This window comes from Tenebrio molitor, chromosome X (genome assembly GCF_963966145.1).
Source record: "Tenebrio molitor chromosome X, icTenMoli1.1, whole genome shotgun sequence".
In the NCBI taxonomy this organism is placed as follows: domain Eukaryota; kingdom Metazoa; phylum Arthropoda; class Insecta; order Coleoptera; family Tenebrionidae; genus Tenebrio; species Tenebrio molitor.
Window position 1 is genome coordinate 8,573,627 of NC_091055.1, and position 15,980 is coordinate 8,589,606.

Below are 15,980 nucleotides of genomic sequence, written 5' to 3' on the forward strand. Positions count from 1 at the left end.
GTTCCTTCCCTTTTGATATGTTCGGTAACTTTCATTTTTTACAGCACCACCACGTATCGAGCGCTTACCTGGAGATCTGTTTTTGCCAGAGAACGACAACACCAAAATCAAAATATACTATTCTGGAGATCAACCTCTCGATGTTACCCTCACCAAGAATGGAGTCAAGATCGAAGAGTCGGCTCACATTAAATACACTATATTTGATGACTACATCATAATCTTCATCAAGGGCATTTCTAAAGATGACGCCGGCAATTACAACTTGACCGTCAAAAATGACAGCGGTAGTGCTTCTGGAAGCTTCACCGTGTACATCACCGGTCTTCCTGGCCCACCAACTGGACCTTTGGATGCTACTGACGTCACCAAGCACACCTGCACCCTCAACTGGAAGCCTCCAAGCTACGACGGTGGCTTACGTATCACTCACTACGTCGTCGAAAGGAAGGATGTCACTCTCAGCCACTGGATCACAGTTTCCAGCTCCTGCAAGGACACTACTTTTACTGTTCAGGGACTAGCCGAAGGTCAAGAGTACTTCTTCCGGGTGATGGCTGTCAACGACAACGGAATGGGTCCACCTCTAGAAGGTGTCAATCCCATCAGAGCCAAAGCTCCATTCGATCCACCATCACCTCCCGGAGTTCCTAAAGTCACACAAGTCGGTGGCGATTTCGTCAACCTCGAATGGACCAAACCCGAAAGCGACGGCGGAGCTCGCATTCAAGGCTACTGGATCGACAAACGCGAAGTTGGTAGCAATACCTGGCAAAGAATCAACGTTTCCATCTGTCTCCCAACTCAGATCAACATTTCTAATCTTATTGAAGGGCGTAAGTACGAGTTTAGAGTCTTCGCCCAAAATATTGCCGGACTGTCTGAACCATCCTCGGCTTCAACTTCTGTGGTCATCAAAGATCCGTTGGCTGCGACTCCTCCAGAGATTGTCAAACCCCTCAAGAACGCCAACTGCATTCAAAACCATAACGCTCAGTTCCAGTGCACCATTACTGGAGCACCCAAACCCACGATTACTTGGTACAAGGGAGCCCGCGAGATTGTCAGCGGCTCCAGATACAACATTTACAGCGAAGACGATGTCCACAACTTGGTTATCAACGACGTTTTCGGCGAAGACGCAGATGAATACGTTTGTAGAGCTGTTAATAAAGCTGGAGTCAAGTCAACTCGCGCCGAACTTATTATTATGAGTAAGTCACGATTTGGTGTGTTGTTTGTACAATATGTAATGACAAAAATGTTTCAGCTGCACCAAAACTGAACATTCCTCCTCGTTTCCGTGATACTGCATACTTCGATAAGGGTGAAAATGTGGTGATCAAGATTCCGTTCACTGGACATCCTAAACCGAAGATCACTTGGGTTAGAGAAGGCGAAGTTATTGAATCCGGTGGTCACTACCACGTGGAAGTCAAAGATCGACACGCTATCCTCACCATACGCGATGGTAGCAAACTGGACAGCGGTCCGTACAGGATTACTGCTGAAAACGACCTAGGACAAGACTCTGCGATTATCAAGATTCAAATTTCTGATCGTCCTGATCCTCCAAGATTCCCAGTTGTTGACAATATCGGAACTGATTCTTTGGCCCTATCTTGGAAAGCACCATTGTGGGACGGTGGTAGCAATATCACTAACTACATGGTCGAAAGACGAGAACACCCTCTATCGACTTGGATCAGAGTTGGAAATACTCGTTTGACCACCATGGCGGTAAGCGGTTTGACTCCTGGTCATCAATATGAATTCAGGATCTACGCGGAAAATATATACGGACGTTCAGATGCTTCCGAAGTGAGCACTCTAATCACAACCAAAGATACAGGAAAGAAGATCGTCCAAAAGAGGAAGTACGAAGTTGACGAAAAGGGTAAAAAGATTAGAGAGTCCCATAAGGAAGCGATTAAAGATTATGATCAATACGTCTTCGACATCTACTCCAAATACGTCCCGCAACCTGTAGAAATTAAGACCAGAAGCGTGTACGACGACTACGACATTTTGGAAGAAATCGGCACCGGAGCATTTGGTGTGGTCCACCGCTGCCGCGAACGCAAAACTGGCAACATCTTTGCGGCGAAATTCATCCCGGTATCACACGCCATGGAGAAGGAACTGATCCGCAAAGAAATCGACATCATGAACCAACTCCACCATCCTAAATTGATCAACTTGCACGACGCTTTCGAAGACGACGACGAGATGGTACTGATCTACGAATTCCTCTCTGGAGGCGAACTTTTCGAACGCATCACTGCAGAAGGCTACCAGATGTCAGAAGCCGAAGTTATCAACTACATGCGACAAATCTGCGAGGCCATCAAGCACATGCACGAGCGCAACATCATCCATCTTGACATCAAACCAGAGAACATCATGTGCCAGACCCGCAAAGGTACCAACATCAAACTGATCGACTTCGGTCTCGCCACCAAACTCGACCCCAACGAAGTCGTCAAGATTTCAACCGGAACCGCCGAATTCGCCGCCCCAGAAATAGTGGAGCGCGAACCCGTCGGGTTCTACACTGACATGTGGGCAGTTGGCGTTTTGGCGTACGTACTGTAAGTATATTAGGATTTCTTGTGAAATTTGGGGTAATAAGTTATTGTAGATTGAGCGGTTTGTCACCGTTTGCCGGAGAAAACGACATAGAGACCCTGAAGAATGTCAAAGCTTGTGACTGGGACTTCGACGAAGAAGCTTTCGGTAACGTTTCAGAAGAAGGAAAAGATTTTATCAGAAGACTTCTATTAAAGAACAAAGAGTAAGTTGGTTTGTTTTTTTAGTACAAATCGTCAATTCTGATTGTAGGAAACGTATGACCGCCGAAGAATGTCTGATGCACGCTTGGTTGAGTGGTGATCACAGCGACAGGACCCAAGTCATTGAACAATCCAAATACATCAGAATTCGCAACAGAATTCGTGCCAAATACGACGATTGGGAGTCGTTCGTTCTTCCACTTGGCAGATTGTCCGAATATTCTTCGCTTCGTAAGCTACTGATCGACAAATACAAAATTCACGACACATTCTTTGGTACGTAGATTAATCTGTTCATAATACATTGTCTAATATTTTTGTACGCAGATCGCAGACAAGCAGCACCAAGATTTGTCATCAAACCTCAAAGTGCGTTCTGTTACGAAGGACAAAGCGTTAAGTTCTACTGTAGGGTTATTGGTTGCGCTGCTGCGACCCTCAGTTGGTACCACAACAACGTGGAGTTGAGACAAAGTGTGAAATTCATGAAGCGTTACGTAGGAGACGACTACTATTTCATTATCAACAGAGCTAAACTAGAAGATCGTGGTGAATACATTATCAGAGCAGAAAACCACTACGGATCTAGGGAAGAAATCGTCTTCCTCAACGTTCAAAGTAAGAACAACCACTCCTCTGTGACTCTGTTTCTTTATTTTTTGTTTGCAGCTTTGCCTAGAGTCGTTCCAGATTATAAACCGTCCGAAGCCCAACCAGTTCGCCGACGCGAACCACTTCCTTACACTTACTGGGCCGAAGAACACGAATGTGCCCCAAGCTTCACCTTCCTTCTTCGTCCTCGCGTCATGCAAGAGAGAGACACTTGTAAACTGCTCTGTTGCCTCAGTGGCAAACCATTCCCGACGGTTAAATGGTACAAAGACAAGCGCGAACTTAGCAAATACGAATATTCTATGTCCACTTCTGATGGTGTCGTCACTATGGAAATTGTCGGATGTAGACCGTCAGACTCTGGAAAGTACAGCTGTGTCGCCACGAATATCCACGGACAAGATGAAACTTCCTGTGTGGTGATAGTTGAAGGCGTGACTAGTACAGCAGAACAGTCCAGAATGGCACAGAAGCTGTTATATTCCGGAGATAGAAAATATATCGAGCAACCAATCAAACCAGCACCGATGACTGTGACCATCAAGAAACCAATACCTAGTGTGTCACCGGTTACGAATAGTCTGAATCATTCTACTTCTACTCTGAGCGTAGGCGACAGTGACAGAAGGACACAAAAGAAATATGGTAGGTTAGATTCGACAGGAAGTCCGAACAGATCGAGGAGTACCACCAAAGAACTTGCACGTACGTATGGTGAAATGTCGGGAGTAACAAGTTGAGTGTTGAGTGTTGTTTCAGTACCACCTGATGACTCCACCATGTGTGCCCCCAAATTTACCAAGAATTTAGCTGATCTTACTATCAACGATGGTGACAGTTTGACTCTCACCGCTCACGTGAGCGGCGATCCTGATCCTCAAATAGTGTGGACTAAAAACAACAAAACTCTGACTTCTTCGGAAGTAATAGACTTGAAATACAAGAACGGAATTGCCAAGCTTCATATCAACGAGGTGTACCCTGAAGACGAGGGTGAATACGTGTGCAAAGCCACCAATTCCATTGGTACCTCCGAGACTAGTTGTCGTCTCAAAATCAAACGTGAGTAGAGGGGTGAGATAGGTGTTGTGGTGCGATTTTGTTTGTTGCAGCCATGTCTAATGCCACCAATGGAAAGAAGAAGGATTCTGATGATAAGGCGCCGAGGATAGTGAGTCACCTTCAGTCGGCCTTCGTGAAGGACGGCGAGCCCGTGACATTGTCTTGCCGCATAATCGGAGCCGACAAGTTCGACGTGATCTGGCTCCACAACAACAAGGAGATCAAACCGAGCAAGGACTTCCAGTACACAAACGAAGCCAACATCTACAAGCTAATCATCGCCGAGATCTTCCCCGAAGACTCCGGAGCGTACACCTGCGAAGCCTTCAACGACGCCGGCGAGAGCTTTAGCAGTTGCACTCTGAACGTGATAGTCCCAGGCGAGCAGCCCAAGAGCCCCGTGTTCAAAACATTCCCGGTTTCCGCCACGATTTCAGAAGGAGAATCCGCCACATTCGAAGCGGAAACAGAAGATGACGTCTTGCAGATCAACTGGTTGAAGGACAGCAAACCCATCAAGGAGAGCAGCGCCAAGTACAAGTTTACCGCTGACGGAAAACGCTACACTTTGAAGATCGTCTCTTGCGACTCCAACGACGTCGGCCAATACCAAGCAAAGGCCATCGGAAAGAAAGGGGAAACCTTCGCGGCCTTCTCCCTCAACGTTGTTCCACCAGGCGAACTCTAGCTCTGACTGCGCTATTAACGCTGATTAAACGAACGACTTGCTCCGAGAGAATGTACTTATGTATCATATGTTGTGTATAAATAATATATTTATAAGTGTTTTATATCACGCGGCGATCGGATGAGGGGTGGCCCGGCGTCGATCCTCTTTGAAGTGTCGACAGCATCCTCAACTACCATCACAGTGACGACGCTTCAGAAACGGTCGATGCCGACTGTTCCTCTACGACTCTCGAAGCATTACCGCACCGCCATTATTAATTTTTTTTCATTTCATTTGCGAATAGGGAGCAGAAATGTCGAATTTATTTAACGGTATGAAAAGAGAAGATTTCATTTAGTGTGGAAGTGCTTTTGCGATCTTTTCATTGTGCCATCGTTGTTCATTATTTAAGTTCTCATAATGCATTATCGCTTTTGCAAGCCGTACCAAAATTGTATCATACTATGTAAATTAAAAAATATATAATTTTTAAACCTCGTCTCATTCAAAACCCTAGATGTTTAATTCGTATAAACAAAACTCAGACCGTTACAATTCCTACTACATCTAAATACAGACACACTGACAAGCAACACCACCCATTGTCGAGGATCATTATTTATTACCAAAGAAAGTTCATTAGAAATGATGTATCAAAATTTGAGAACGTATCCAATGTACCTCAGAACTCGCAATTTCCTGTTCTTTGGTGCAATTTGTGGTAAAGGAGCAAAATCCCTTCCTTCCTCTTCGGCACCGATAATTTCCTGTTCTTTTGATGCAAATTTGAATACCACAGAAAGGTCCACATCATTTCAATGTGGTCCTCTTATAGGTATAGCTCAAAAAATTGAACATGTAAAACACAACTATACATAGAGGTACATATTTTCATATTTGGTGGCGGAAACAAAAGACTGAGAAATGTCACAAAATTGTATTGTCAGTGTCAAATTTCTCATAAACGCCGTAAAAAGGAATGTCTAGGTAAATTTAAATTTTCGCTAAATAGATTGAAAACATAAATTCTAAGGAAACCAATTTTTGTCAGTGCTTCAAAAGGAAAAGTTATTCTCATATAATCAAACGTATTACAAATTATGTCTCTAGTTCGACGATTAATAACTTTCTTATTGCCAATTTCCTGCATTTCTGTGGAAATCACGAACGTCTTTGAGAAATTTGACACAGACAATATAAATTTGTGACATTTCTCAGTCTTTTGTTTCCGCCATCAAATATGAAAATATCTCTACCAGTTAATTATTCTAAATGAAATAATTAATTTCATAAACTGTAAGTATCTATTATGATATGACTAACATTAAAAATACAGATTTGTGGCTCACTTTGTTCATTTTAGCACAGCAAAGTCTCTAACACGCAATTTTTCGATTTTATTTATCGTATTACGCAAGGGAGATGTCGTTATATTTAATTTTCCCGGCGCATCCACCATTTTCTAATTTATTAATCACAAATTTTCTGACTCATTGAAGATGAAATGATAGATATTACATTAGTGATTCTAAAAAAATAAATTGGCTCCTTCGAAAATTCGATGTATTTAAGTTTGATTTAAAAATACGCGGACTAATCCTAGAGTAACAATTATTACTGTGATATTTGGTCATTTTCTAAATTGTAATGTGAGCAGTCAGTTCCGGGACTGTTGAATTTGTCTCATTCATTCTTCATTGTTCATCGAATAAACTTTCAACAGCATTCAATGTTCACCCTTGAGTGTGCCTTGAGTGTTGTGGGGTTGTGGCGGGGTGGCACAGATGCGCAGAGATTGCAAATTGCAAGCAAAAATATTTGCTATCGGAGGTCGGTCGCATCGGTTTATTTTAGTCTGATCTGCAAAAATGAAGAAATATTCTGGAAACTTATAATAATTATATGCGACGTGAGTAGAATTTAAATGTTTACATTTTTGCTTAAATTTTTATTTCGTATGTTTTTCAGGTGATTTATCTTCCGATGTTAAAGATACCGACGCGACGATATGAAAAATCCGTTCATTCGATTTAAACCAAGGATTTTCGAGATAAGAAAGTAGAACATAAAAACAGCAGAGATGGCTGCTACTACACAGTATACTATTATTTGGCAGACCGAAGTAATTTACCCTCTGGTCCAGGTCTGAAGGATTTGGTAAAATTATTAAAAAGGTTTTATCCGTTAAATTCCACAATAGTGGAAGATGAAATACTTCTTCCAAAAGAGATTGTACCTACTCACGTATGCAATTCTTTGTCCATGTGTAAAATTGGATTTTGAAAAGCCTGTTCCAACATCTCATGCACAGGCAATTGAAGAAACATTATGCCGACATATGCAGACATATCTAGGTATGTAAGTAGATTTTAAAGTAACAACTTAGTTACGGCGTTTTCATTTTTAGGTTTAAAATAATTACATAATTACGTACATTAGATCAAAATGTTTATTACATCTAGAAGAGGAAGAGCTGAAAAAACAATTATCTCTACTTAGTTATTAATCTGTCTGATATTTCTCATGTAACCGACTTCTTTCAACTCATTTCATAACACTGTTTGTTTAGTTTAGTTTGTTCAGCATTACGTAGTGGCTCTCAAGAAACCTATCGGAGAATTTTGTTGTGGGATCTGTCACTTGCTGGAGTGTAGTTGGTTTACAAGAAATTGTTCAAACCTTTTTCATTTTGTTAAATAAATTTTTTGCATAGAGTTGTTCAATTAATGCCTTCTCTACCTATCACCAAACTTGATTTTACCTTCTCCTTTAAAAAATCATCATAAATTATAATTATTTGAATTAATATATGTATGTATTGTATTTCTTTGAATATTATTAAATTTGCAATTTGGTTTTAGAAATTACGTTTAGTTACATAATCATATTACATATACATAATCAAATTTCAATCAGTTTCAAAACTGTATGAACTAGTTTATTTAATAAAGTTTTCAGTTCCAATATACTTAAAAAATTCGGACAATGAATATTGAAAGAACTCAAATCAAATGGACCAGCTTTTATTAGTGTTAACGCCAGACGCAAAAAAAAAACAAATCGCAACGTTTTAGTAGGTTTACTATAGTTGAACTATAAATTACAAATTTACAAGTCAGCAGCCTTTTCTACACGATCCCCTTCTCAGCTGTCCTCGGATCTCCTCGTACCACTCCGACACAATGGAGGGCTGCTCTGGGACTTCCCGCGAGGGATCCTCCCTTCGCCCATTAGGGGATCGTAACCATTAGCATATTTTCAAATTCATCAGACTCGTATGAAATCGCTTTGTTATCCTTTTTAAAAAAGTAGTAAGTACGAAATTTCATTTTGCTTTTGGTAAAACTACGAATGGAACAAAAAGTCGGCGAAAACGTGATAAAGAAGCAGACTCGATAACACGTGGAGAAACACAGTGTCTAGTCTTAGAGATTTCTTCAAGATGAAACTAACGAAACGTAACGAATGAGTGAATGGCGGTGTTTTCCGGTCGGCTTGTAGGGCCTACTTGAGACCGATATTCGTCGTTTGCGCAGATATGACTCATAACCCATAAGAGAATCAAAGACCTCTAACTGTAACGTGCAAATGTGAAATAAGTCTTGTTTAATTTTATATACCTACGAGTAATAATTACCTAAAATATATTTAGCATTAAAATTCAATATTAACGTGTAATTTAATATTACGGGTCCGTGATAACAATAACAACAACAGTAATAATCCTTTACAAAGATAAGTAAATCAGTCTTCGTGTCGTTAAGCTTTCGATTCGACGCAAATTAGATTTTTTGCTGGTTTTAGTTAGTTTTTTTTTTTCATCCTGGATCATCCCTCCACCGAAGCAATTACAAACTCAAACTAGGATATTCTCCCTAATCTCTCCGACTCTATCTAATTTCTCCGCACAGAGTGTTGCAACGCTTTTTTCTGGCCGACTCCAGTTAACCGATTGAACTTTTTCGTTTTTCCGTCGATGCAGCGTTGCGTCCAACAACCCCGAGCTACGTTCATTGTTATAACATATAACATTTTCGGGATTGATTACGAATTTGATATCAAATTCAAAATGGCGGGCGTTTTTTATTATCATTATTAAATTTGATTAATTGCGAAGGGTAAACTTATGACCCAACCATATTTAGTTTGACGCAAATGTAAATTAAGTTATATCTAAGTGTTTTTAAATTTATATACTCCGTCCACAGGATACAGTATCTGGAGAAAGTACATAATTAATTATGTACTTACTGCATATAAGGTTTTCGGGGTCGCTAATTACAAATTTGATATCAGATTCAGAAAAATTCCTTGGATGATCTACCAATTTTGCTACAGTTAGTGGATACCTACTGATTCGCTTGAACTTCGAACTTCTTCTGCAATCACTAATCAGCATTATAAAATTAATTGGAATAGTATTTATTAATAAGTAGTGAAAAATTTTAAATGAAAACGAAAATTATAAAAGCGAAATAAACATGTACTAACTTCAATAGAGACGTTTTGTTCAAGTCATTTTTCATTTTTTGCGTAAGAAAACATGCAGAGTTCGATGAGCATCACTCCATCTCATTTTCATTGTTGATATAAGAGGCTGCAACAATTTGTCCTTTGAGTTTTGGGAATTAGAGAAACGACAACCTTTTATTGTTGAAATTTATTTTCAAGAATTTCTAGTTGTTTTTTAATGTAGGACCCCATTTATCACTTTATCGGGTAAGGAGATCATAACCATGAGGTTTACCGAGAGACCCATGGCAATAATCATAGAGCTGACCGTGACCGGAGCTGACGGAGTGCCCCAGCTTTTGCCGCGCAAGACGTTAACGGCTGTAACTTTTAAACAGGCAATTTTAGGCAATGCGCACCTTAATATTAAAAAAATGTACACTTTAATGAACATGTGCATGTAAAAAACACGGCGGTTGCTCGTGGATGTAAAATGTATACTCCACTTGTCACCCGGCATGAAACAAATAAATGTGAATTGCAGTCCTACAGTTAGCGTTTATTTTACGAAAGAAGGACAACATTTTTTGTCAATTAAAGTACCTACATACAATAATTCTATATATCTTGCTGATCGATTTCCATTTTATAAAATCAAAATCGCCCACGTTGTTTTTATAAGTACACTATGATCACACGGCAGCGGACCCGGTAATTGTTCACTTTAACTACTTCTGGAATTTTCGCGTTTTTGCTGGCTAGACAGCCTCAGGACGTCCTCCTACATCGTTTCCCACCAGTCAAACCTTGTGCAAATGAAAATTTTCCTTACCCTTTAGTTATACTAAGACTTGGCGCGACCTTGAAACACAACAAGAGAGAAAAAAAGGCATTTGCACAAGGTTTGAATGGTGGGACACGATCTAGGAGGATGCCCTGAGGCTGTCTAGCCAGAAAAAACGCGAAAATTCCAGAAGTAGTTAAAGTGAACAATTACCGCGGACCCTCGCACGTGCTTACTCGAGAGGGTTAAATTTCGATTGCCGTCCCTTAAGTGCCGTAGGCCGTATGTATACAACATTTTGACTTCATTCTTTCGGATTTAGCAGTATATATATCTTTAGTCTATGGGATTTAGATGCACCAAGCCTCCTCTATAAGACAGCACAAATAACATCGACATTTCCATCTTCAATTTTCGAGTTTTGGCCAGCGAAACAGGTCATTCGCCCCACTGTACGCCGGCGGATTCGATTCCATCCGCATCATCTCCCTTAAAATTATTAATTTCATCTTATTATGATGAGGATGGTTGCCGAAACTATCGCCTCGGAATGACACTTTCTAAGATTGTTAAATAGAGAATCTCGCGGAAACTGCTTGAACGACGACGAAAACTGGAAATGGTCGCTGGAAAAGCTCACCATTGACAATGTGACAACGTTATTAAGCGTTCAAAGATGTAAAAGAAATTTTTTCTAAATACATAAGTTATTATCTAAATTAGTTTTTATGTATTTCATTGTTATTATAATTGTTGTGTGATTATATCGGGTGTTTTTTTAAATTTCACCTCGTAGTAGGTAAAGTCCCTTTTATCTAGGGACTTTAGTAGTAGGCATTGAAGAGTCGATTGTGAACGAATCACGGATGGCAGGCAGATCACGAATCAGCTGTTTAAATCTAACCTTACTTTTTGCGTTGTTTCCCGTGACCCGCGCCCAACTTCATTTAGTATTTAACCTTCTGTCAAAAATATGTGTCAAATGTTATATTGTGTTATTTACATTAACAATTGTTCGTTGTAAAATTAATTATCAATTCTTGTACTGGGTTATAAATTATAAATGAAATAGACATATGTTAAAAGTGGAAAATGCTAAAGTTTGGTTCAAAACATGACAGCAATATTGTTTATAAATGCACGGTTCGATTATTGGAAGATACGGAAATACTAGAATGTGAATATAAGGTAGTTAATAATGTAGCCGGTTATGTTGCACTTAATTTTGTAAAATTGTAGCCGCACCATAAAGGTAAATACTTACTAGAATATGTGTGCCAACAGTTGAATCTTGTTGAACAAGACTACTTAGGGCTTCGGTATGTTGATATTCAAGACCAGAGAGTAAGTTGCTAATTATTGTTTGTTCAATTGTTAACATTATTGTTGTAGCATTGGTTAGATTTAGGAAAATCGATTTGTAAACAAGTTAAAGATTTAGATCCAGTTTTGTTTAGTTTTCGTGTGAAATTCTATCCACCTGATCCATTTCGCCTTAAAGAAGAAATAACACGCTATCAAATATTTTTACAATTAAAAAGAGATTTATTACATGGTCGACTATATTGTGCTACAAATGAAGCCTCAATGTTGGCAGCTTTGATATTGCAAGGTGAACTGGGAGACCATGATCCAGAAGTACATGTTGGAAATTACATGAGTGAACTGAAGATTCTCTTGAAACAGACTGACACTATAGAGGACAAAGCTATGGAAATACATCAAAAGCAACTGAAAGGCCAAAGTCCATCACAAGTTGAAAATACTTTTTTGAAATTAGCTTGCCAACTTGATACATATGGTGTAGATCCACATCCAGTCAAGGTCAGTGAGCAGGGGTAGATAGATGTTATGAAACCCATCACTTCAAATATTGATCTTGTACATATTAAATACCTTATTAGAAAAAAAAATAACCAGTAGAAAATAGTAATTGCTATTTTGATTTTTTTTCCTAAATTTTCTACTTAAATTTGACTAGAAAAAAAATGGTCGTTTTAAATTTAAGAGTAATCAAAAAAAATCTGTTAATCTCAACAAATCATATCAATTACACAATGCTGCAAAATTTGATTTATAAAAACCTGTTTTGGTTTTAATAAGATTTTTAAGTCTTTTTTAGGATGCTGATTTCAGAGATGAACTTAATTTTTCTTTATCACGTAAGAGTGTTTTGGAAAAAAATGTTAAAATACGACATGCACCTAAATAAATTTTGATTTAAATCGGTAATAATCGTAAGAAAATGAATAAGGTATACTTTTGCACAAACTCCGTTATATTTCTTTGTTGTTTCTTGAATATTGAGATAAATTGATAGTCTTTTGTCGACATTTCAAAATTTTTTGTAAATATTTATTTCGACAAGGTTTCTTTGTACAAATACCATCGAGAATAAAACTATAAAAAATGAATTTAAAATTGCAGCAAACATTTTTTTAGTCAAAAAACTTGAGTAGTGAGGATAGATGCAAAATGTTTGTTCTAGCTCAGTTTTAACGTCCAAAAAGTCTACTCTCCTTGTACCAGATTCAAATAAACGACAAACAAACAAAATTTTTCTTTGAAAACTGGACGTGCTGCAATTTTTTAAATATTTTTGCCATGATCAGCATCCAAAAGTCCACCATATTTACTTTTTGATTTTGAGACAGGTTTTTCATTGTTGACCTGTGTTACCGATTATAAAAAATATTCCTAAAAAAGCGTTCTCGGTTATTTCCGTACAGCAGTTTATTTGGCTTTCATTTTTTTATTTTTCAACTCTGAAATAAATCAATATGAATTACACATAAATGAATTAAACACGCATTATATTATCTTCCATATTTTTTAGATCAACTCTGAAGATATTTTTAACCATCCTTATAAATTATTTAGCTTTATACATAAAAGAATACTCCCTCCAAAAATTTAAATAAAGTAAAACTGTTTCTGTTCAAAGTCTGAATTTTTCTGGGACATTTATATAATCATCGTATTGTGTTATTTTTAGGATCATAAGGGATCGCAACTTTATTTGGGGATTAATTATGCTGGTATTTTAACAATTCAAGGAAGTAAAAAAACACACCATTTTCGATGGCCGGATATTCAAAAAATAAATTATGAAGGAAAAATGTTTATAATACACTTGAATTACAATGATGTAAGTAAATCACGTGTCAGGGGTGATAGTTATTAATTGGTAACTTTAGAAAAAGCACACTGTTGGATTTAAATGTCCCACCGGAGCAGCCTGTCGACACGTCTGGAGATGTGCAATAGAACAAATGTTATTTTTTACGTATGTATTAAAAATCTCCAGTAGATCTTTTATAAAATTGACCGATTGTCAGATTGCCGGCCAGTTCCGACGCCCCCACCGTCACTGGAGGCGGCTTTTTCTCGTGGGGAACCAAGTTTAAATATACCGGCCGTACAGAGAAAGAAATTCTCGAAGACAGTGGTTCTCCAACTCGAGAAGAGCCCAGCATTCAACGCACCTCGAGTTTGAGACGTAAAGCGTCGAGCGTACCTGCAACTCCCTCTACTCCTCTTCAACCTCATCTAGGTGAGTCGGCACGAGTATTGTGTTGTGTTGATTTTTCGTTTGGGTAGGTTACAGTAGTTTGCCGAGATCCAGCCATTCGGACGCTGGAGGGTCCCGGATGGAGTCCAGCAACAGTACTGGGTTGTTGTCTGGATTGGACGGGAACCCTTCGCAAGCTTACAGTGATGTTGCTGCCTTAGAAACCGTGTCAGAAGATCAGGAAGCGATGGGCGCTTCCAAACTTCGAACGACAGGTGAGGGTGCGTTTTATAGAAATCAAAATGAATGTGTTTTTGTTGCAGTATTAAAGGATGATTCGATAGATCGCTTCAGCGATTATTATTTTCGGGACTCGTTCGAACACTCATCATCCGAATCTCAGTTAATCGATAGTTATCGAGGTTATGAAACCACGAATCCTTCGCATCGCTCCAGTCGTAGCCAAACTCCTTTGTCTCATTCTCAGGTCGATGGTCGAATTTGCCTGCCAAATACTACACATAATTTACAAACAAACGTTAAGAAAACTAGAAAATTTAACGTAGTGGGAGCGTTCATTCCCACTTTCATTATTGTAACGATATTTGTACTTATTGCCACTATTGTAATGTTAGAAACTGATTGTGAATTATTTGGTAGCCTTAGAAATATTCCGGAAATGGTGTCCCTAAGATACCAGTTCTACGAACCAATTAAACAATATTTTCGAAATAAGATCTCAATATTTTTTTGATAATCTTTTGGAAATGTATCGTTTGCTTTCGTCAGATTAAACGAGTTTGCATTTCGAATTCAGCTTTAAAGATTCAGCTAAATTCTCTTAAAGTGTAGCAACAGATTAGTTTAGTTCTTTAAACTTGCTTAGAGTAAGAGATCCAATTATTAAAATAGTTCCTGCAATACTAAACATTTAGAGTAGGTTATAATTCCTTTAATAACCAAAAACGTTTTTGTGTTCTAATGGCTTTAAGCAGAATGCACTGTTTCGTTGTGATACATACTTTGTTAAACGAACTAGCTAGATTTAACATTCCGTTCTTGTACAAAATACGAGGCGCCTCAACACGGTCAATTATTTTAACTTGAAATTGAGAAGCGCGTGCGCGTCTTAATTTACGTATTTTTATGTATTGTTTTCGAGTTGTTGGGGTACCTTGGATTTTTTTCTTTGTTGTTTCAGTTGAAAGTTGTATACAAAAATCATGTACATTGTGCACACTTTTTATACAAAAATACTTGAGCTGAAATGTTTTAATGATAAGTAATATACCCCTATTTTGTTGGCAATGAGTTTATGTAAATTTAAAAAATCTGTGATCTTTTCTCAATCTGCTGCTATAGTAATAGAAATAATCGTACAAAGAAAATAAATCATTGAAAGTGCAATCAAAATCTATTTTTCAGTTAAGAAATCTACGAAAACTTAATGTAAAATGCTCGAAATGATTTTAATAATTGCTTAGATTAATGCTGGCAACTGAACAGTTTGTGATTTTTATATATTTTATGTACACACGATTGCTTTAATTGTAACAGATCTATATAATTTTATATGTATGTATTAATGATTTAAGGGGCCATGTTGTGACTTACAGTTACTTAGTTTTTTTTTATATATATTTTTTATGCGTTTAGTTAATTTATTCAAATGTTTTAAATATGTTGTTAATGTAGTTGTTTATACCATTTTTCAAAAATGTAACTCATTTTCGCCAAATAAACTTAAGTCAATTAAAATATCTTCAATTGAATTCTGTTTGGACCTCATCAATACTCCTAAAGCTAATATAATGTTAGTCTGTGATCAAGTAGAAAACGTTAAAGGCGAAATATAAGATATATTTTTAAAGATGACGTTAAAATATTTGTGTAGATTTATTACAGAATCATCATTCCACCAAGAAACTAATAAATAAAATGTTTAATTGGAGAGAACTTACAAAACTTCGGGAGTTTACATTATATCCCGATTTTTTTTTTTGAAGTGAAACTTTTTATAGGAGGGTCTTGAAATTCTGATCGGCAACCTTTTTGTGTGACGAAAAGTGGTAGGGGTAAATACTATTGGGTCGAGTG

At 38.0% G+C, this 15,980-nt stretch overlaps 2 protein-coding genes and 1 long non-coding RNA gene across 41 annotated transcripts in view; all 3 read left to right on the forward strand.

The window, feature by feature from the left end:
• The window catches only part of bt (projectin protein bent), a 39,150-nt gene extending 33,520 nt beyond the window's left edge, over positions 1 to 5,630 (forward strand). For all 39 annotated transcript variants that reach the window (XM_069060811.1, XM_069060813.1, XM_069060808.1 and 36 more), the window contains 8 exons: positions 45 to 1,214; positions 1,271 to 2,591; positions 2,642 to 2,794; positions 2,842 to 3,068; positions 3,120 to 3,410; positions 3,462 to 4,109; positions 4,164 to 4,466; positions 4,517 to 5,630. In XM_069060811.1, coding sequence (XP_068916912.1) covers positions 45 to 1,214; positions 1,271 to 2,591; positions 2,642 to 2,794; positions 2,842 to 3,068; positions 3,120 to 3,410; positions 3,462 to 4,109; positions 4,164 to 4,466; positions 4,517 to 5,154 — 4,751 coding nt within the window. In that variant the 3' untranslated portion in view covers positions 5,155 to 5,630. The remainder of the gene's footprint in view (positions 1 to 44; positions 1,215 to 1,270; positions 2,592 to 2,641; positions 2,795 to 2,841; positions 3,069 to 3,119; positions 3,411 to 3,461; positions 4,110 to 4,163; positions 4,467 to 4,516) is intronic.
• Positions 5,631 to 6,882: 1,252 nt separating this feature from the next.
• LOC138140301 (uncharacterized) lies at positions 6,883 to 7,844 on the forward strand. The gene is made up of 3 exons (XR_011162471.1): positions 6,883 to 7,045; positions 7,105 to 7,490; positions 7,544 to 7,844. It is a non-coding gene; the product is annotated as an uncharacterized lncRNA (long non-coding RNA).
• A 3,424-nt stretch (positions 7,845 to 11,268) lies between these two features.
• Positions 11,269 to 15,641, forward strand: Frmd5 (FERM domain containing). The gene is made up of 8 exons (XM_069059953.1): positions 11,269 to 11,560; positions 11,612 to 11,716; positions 11,765 to 12,196; positions 13,368 to 13,520; positions 13,570 to 13,658; positions 13,711 to 13,925; positions 13,973 to 14,158; positions 14,207 to 15,641. Exons 1-8 carry the CDS (start codon positions 11,465 to 11,467, stop codon positions 14,635 to 14,637), a joined length of 1,707 nt encoding a protein of 568 aa, XP_068916054.1. The 5' UTR covers positions 11,269 to 11,464; the 3' UTR covers positions 14,638 to 15,641.
• The last annotated feature ends 339 nt before the right edge of the window (positions 15,642 to 15,980 follow it).

Bases quoted from the DNA above. Each gene is read 5' to 3' on its own strand.
- Frmd5 (XM_069059953.1), top strand. From the start codon at position 11,465: ATGCTAAAGTTTGGTTCAAAACATGACAGCAATATTGTTTATAAATGC. The intron at 11,561-11,611 runs GTAGTTAATAAT...GTAAAATTGTAG, and splicing joins TACTAGAATGTGAATATAAG to CCGCACCATAAAGGTAAATA. The intron at 13,521-13,569 runs GTAAGTAAATCA...TGGTAACTTTAG, and splicing joins TACACTTGAATTACAATGAT to AAAAAGCACACTGTTGGATT.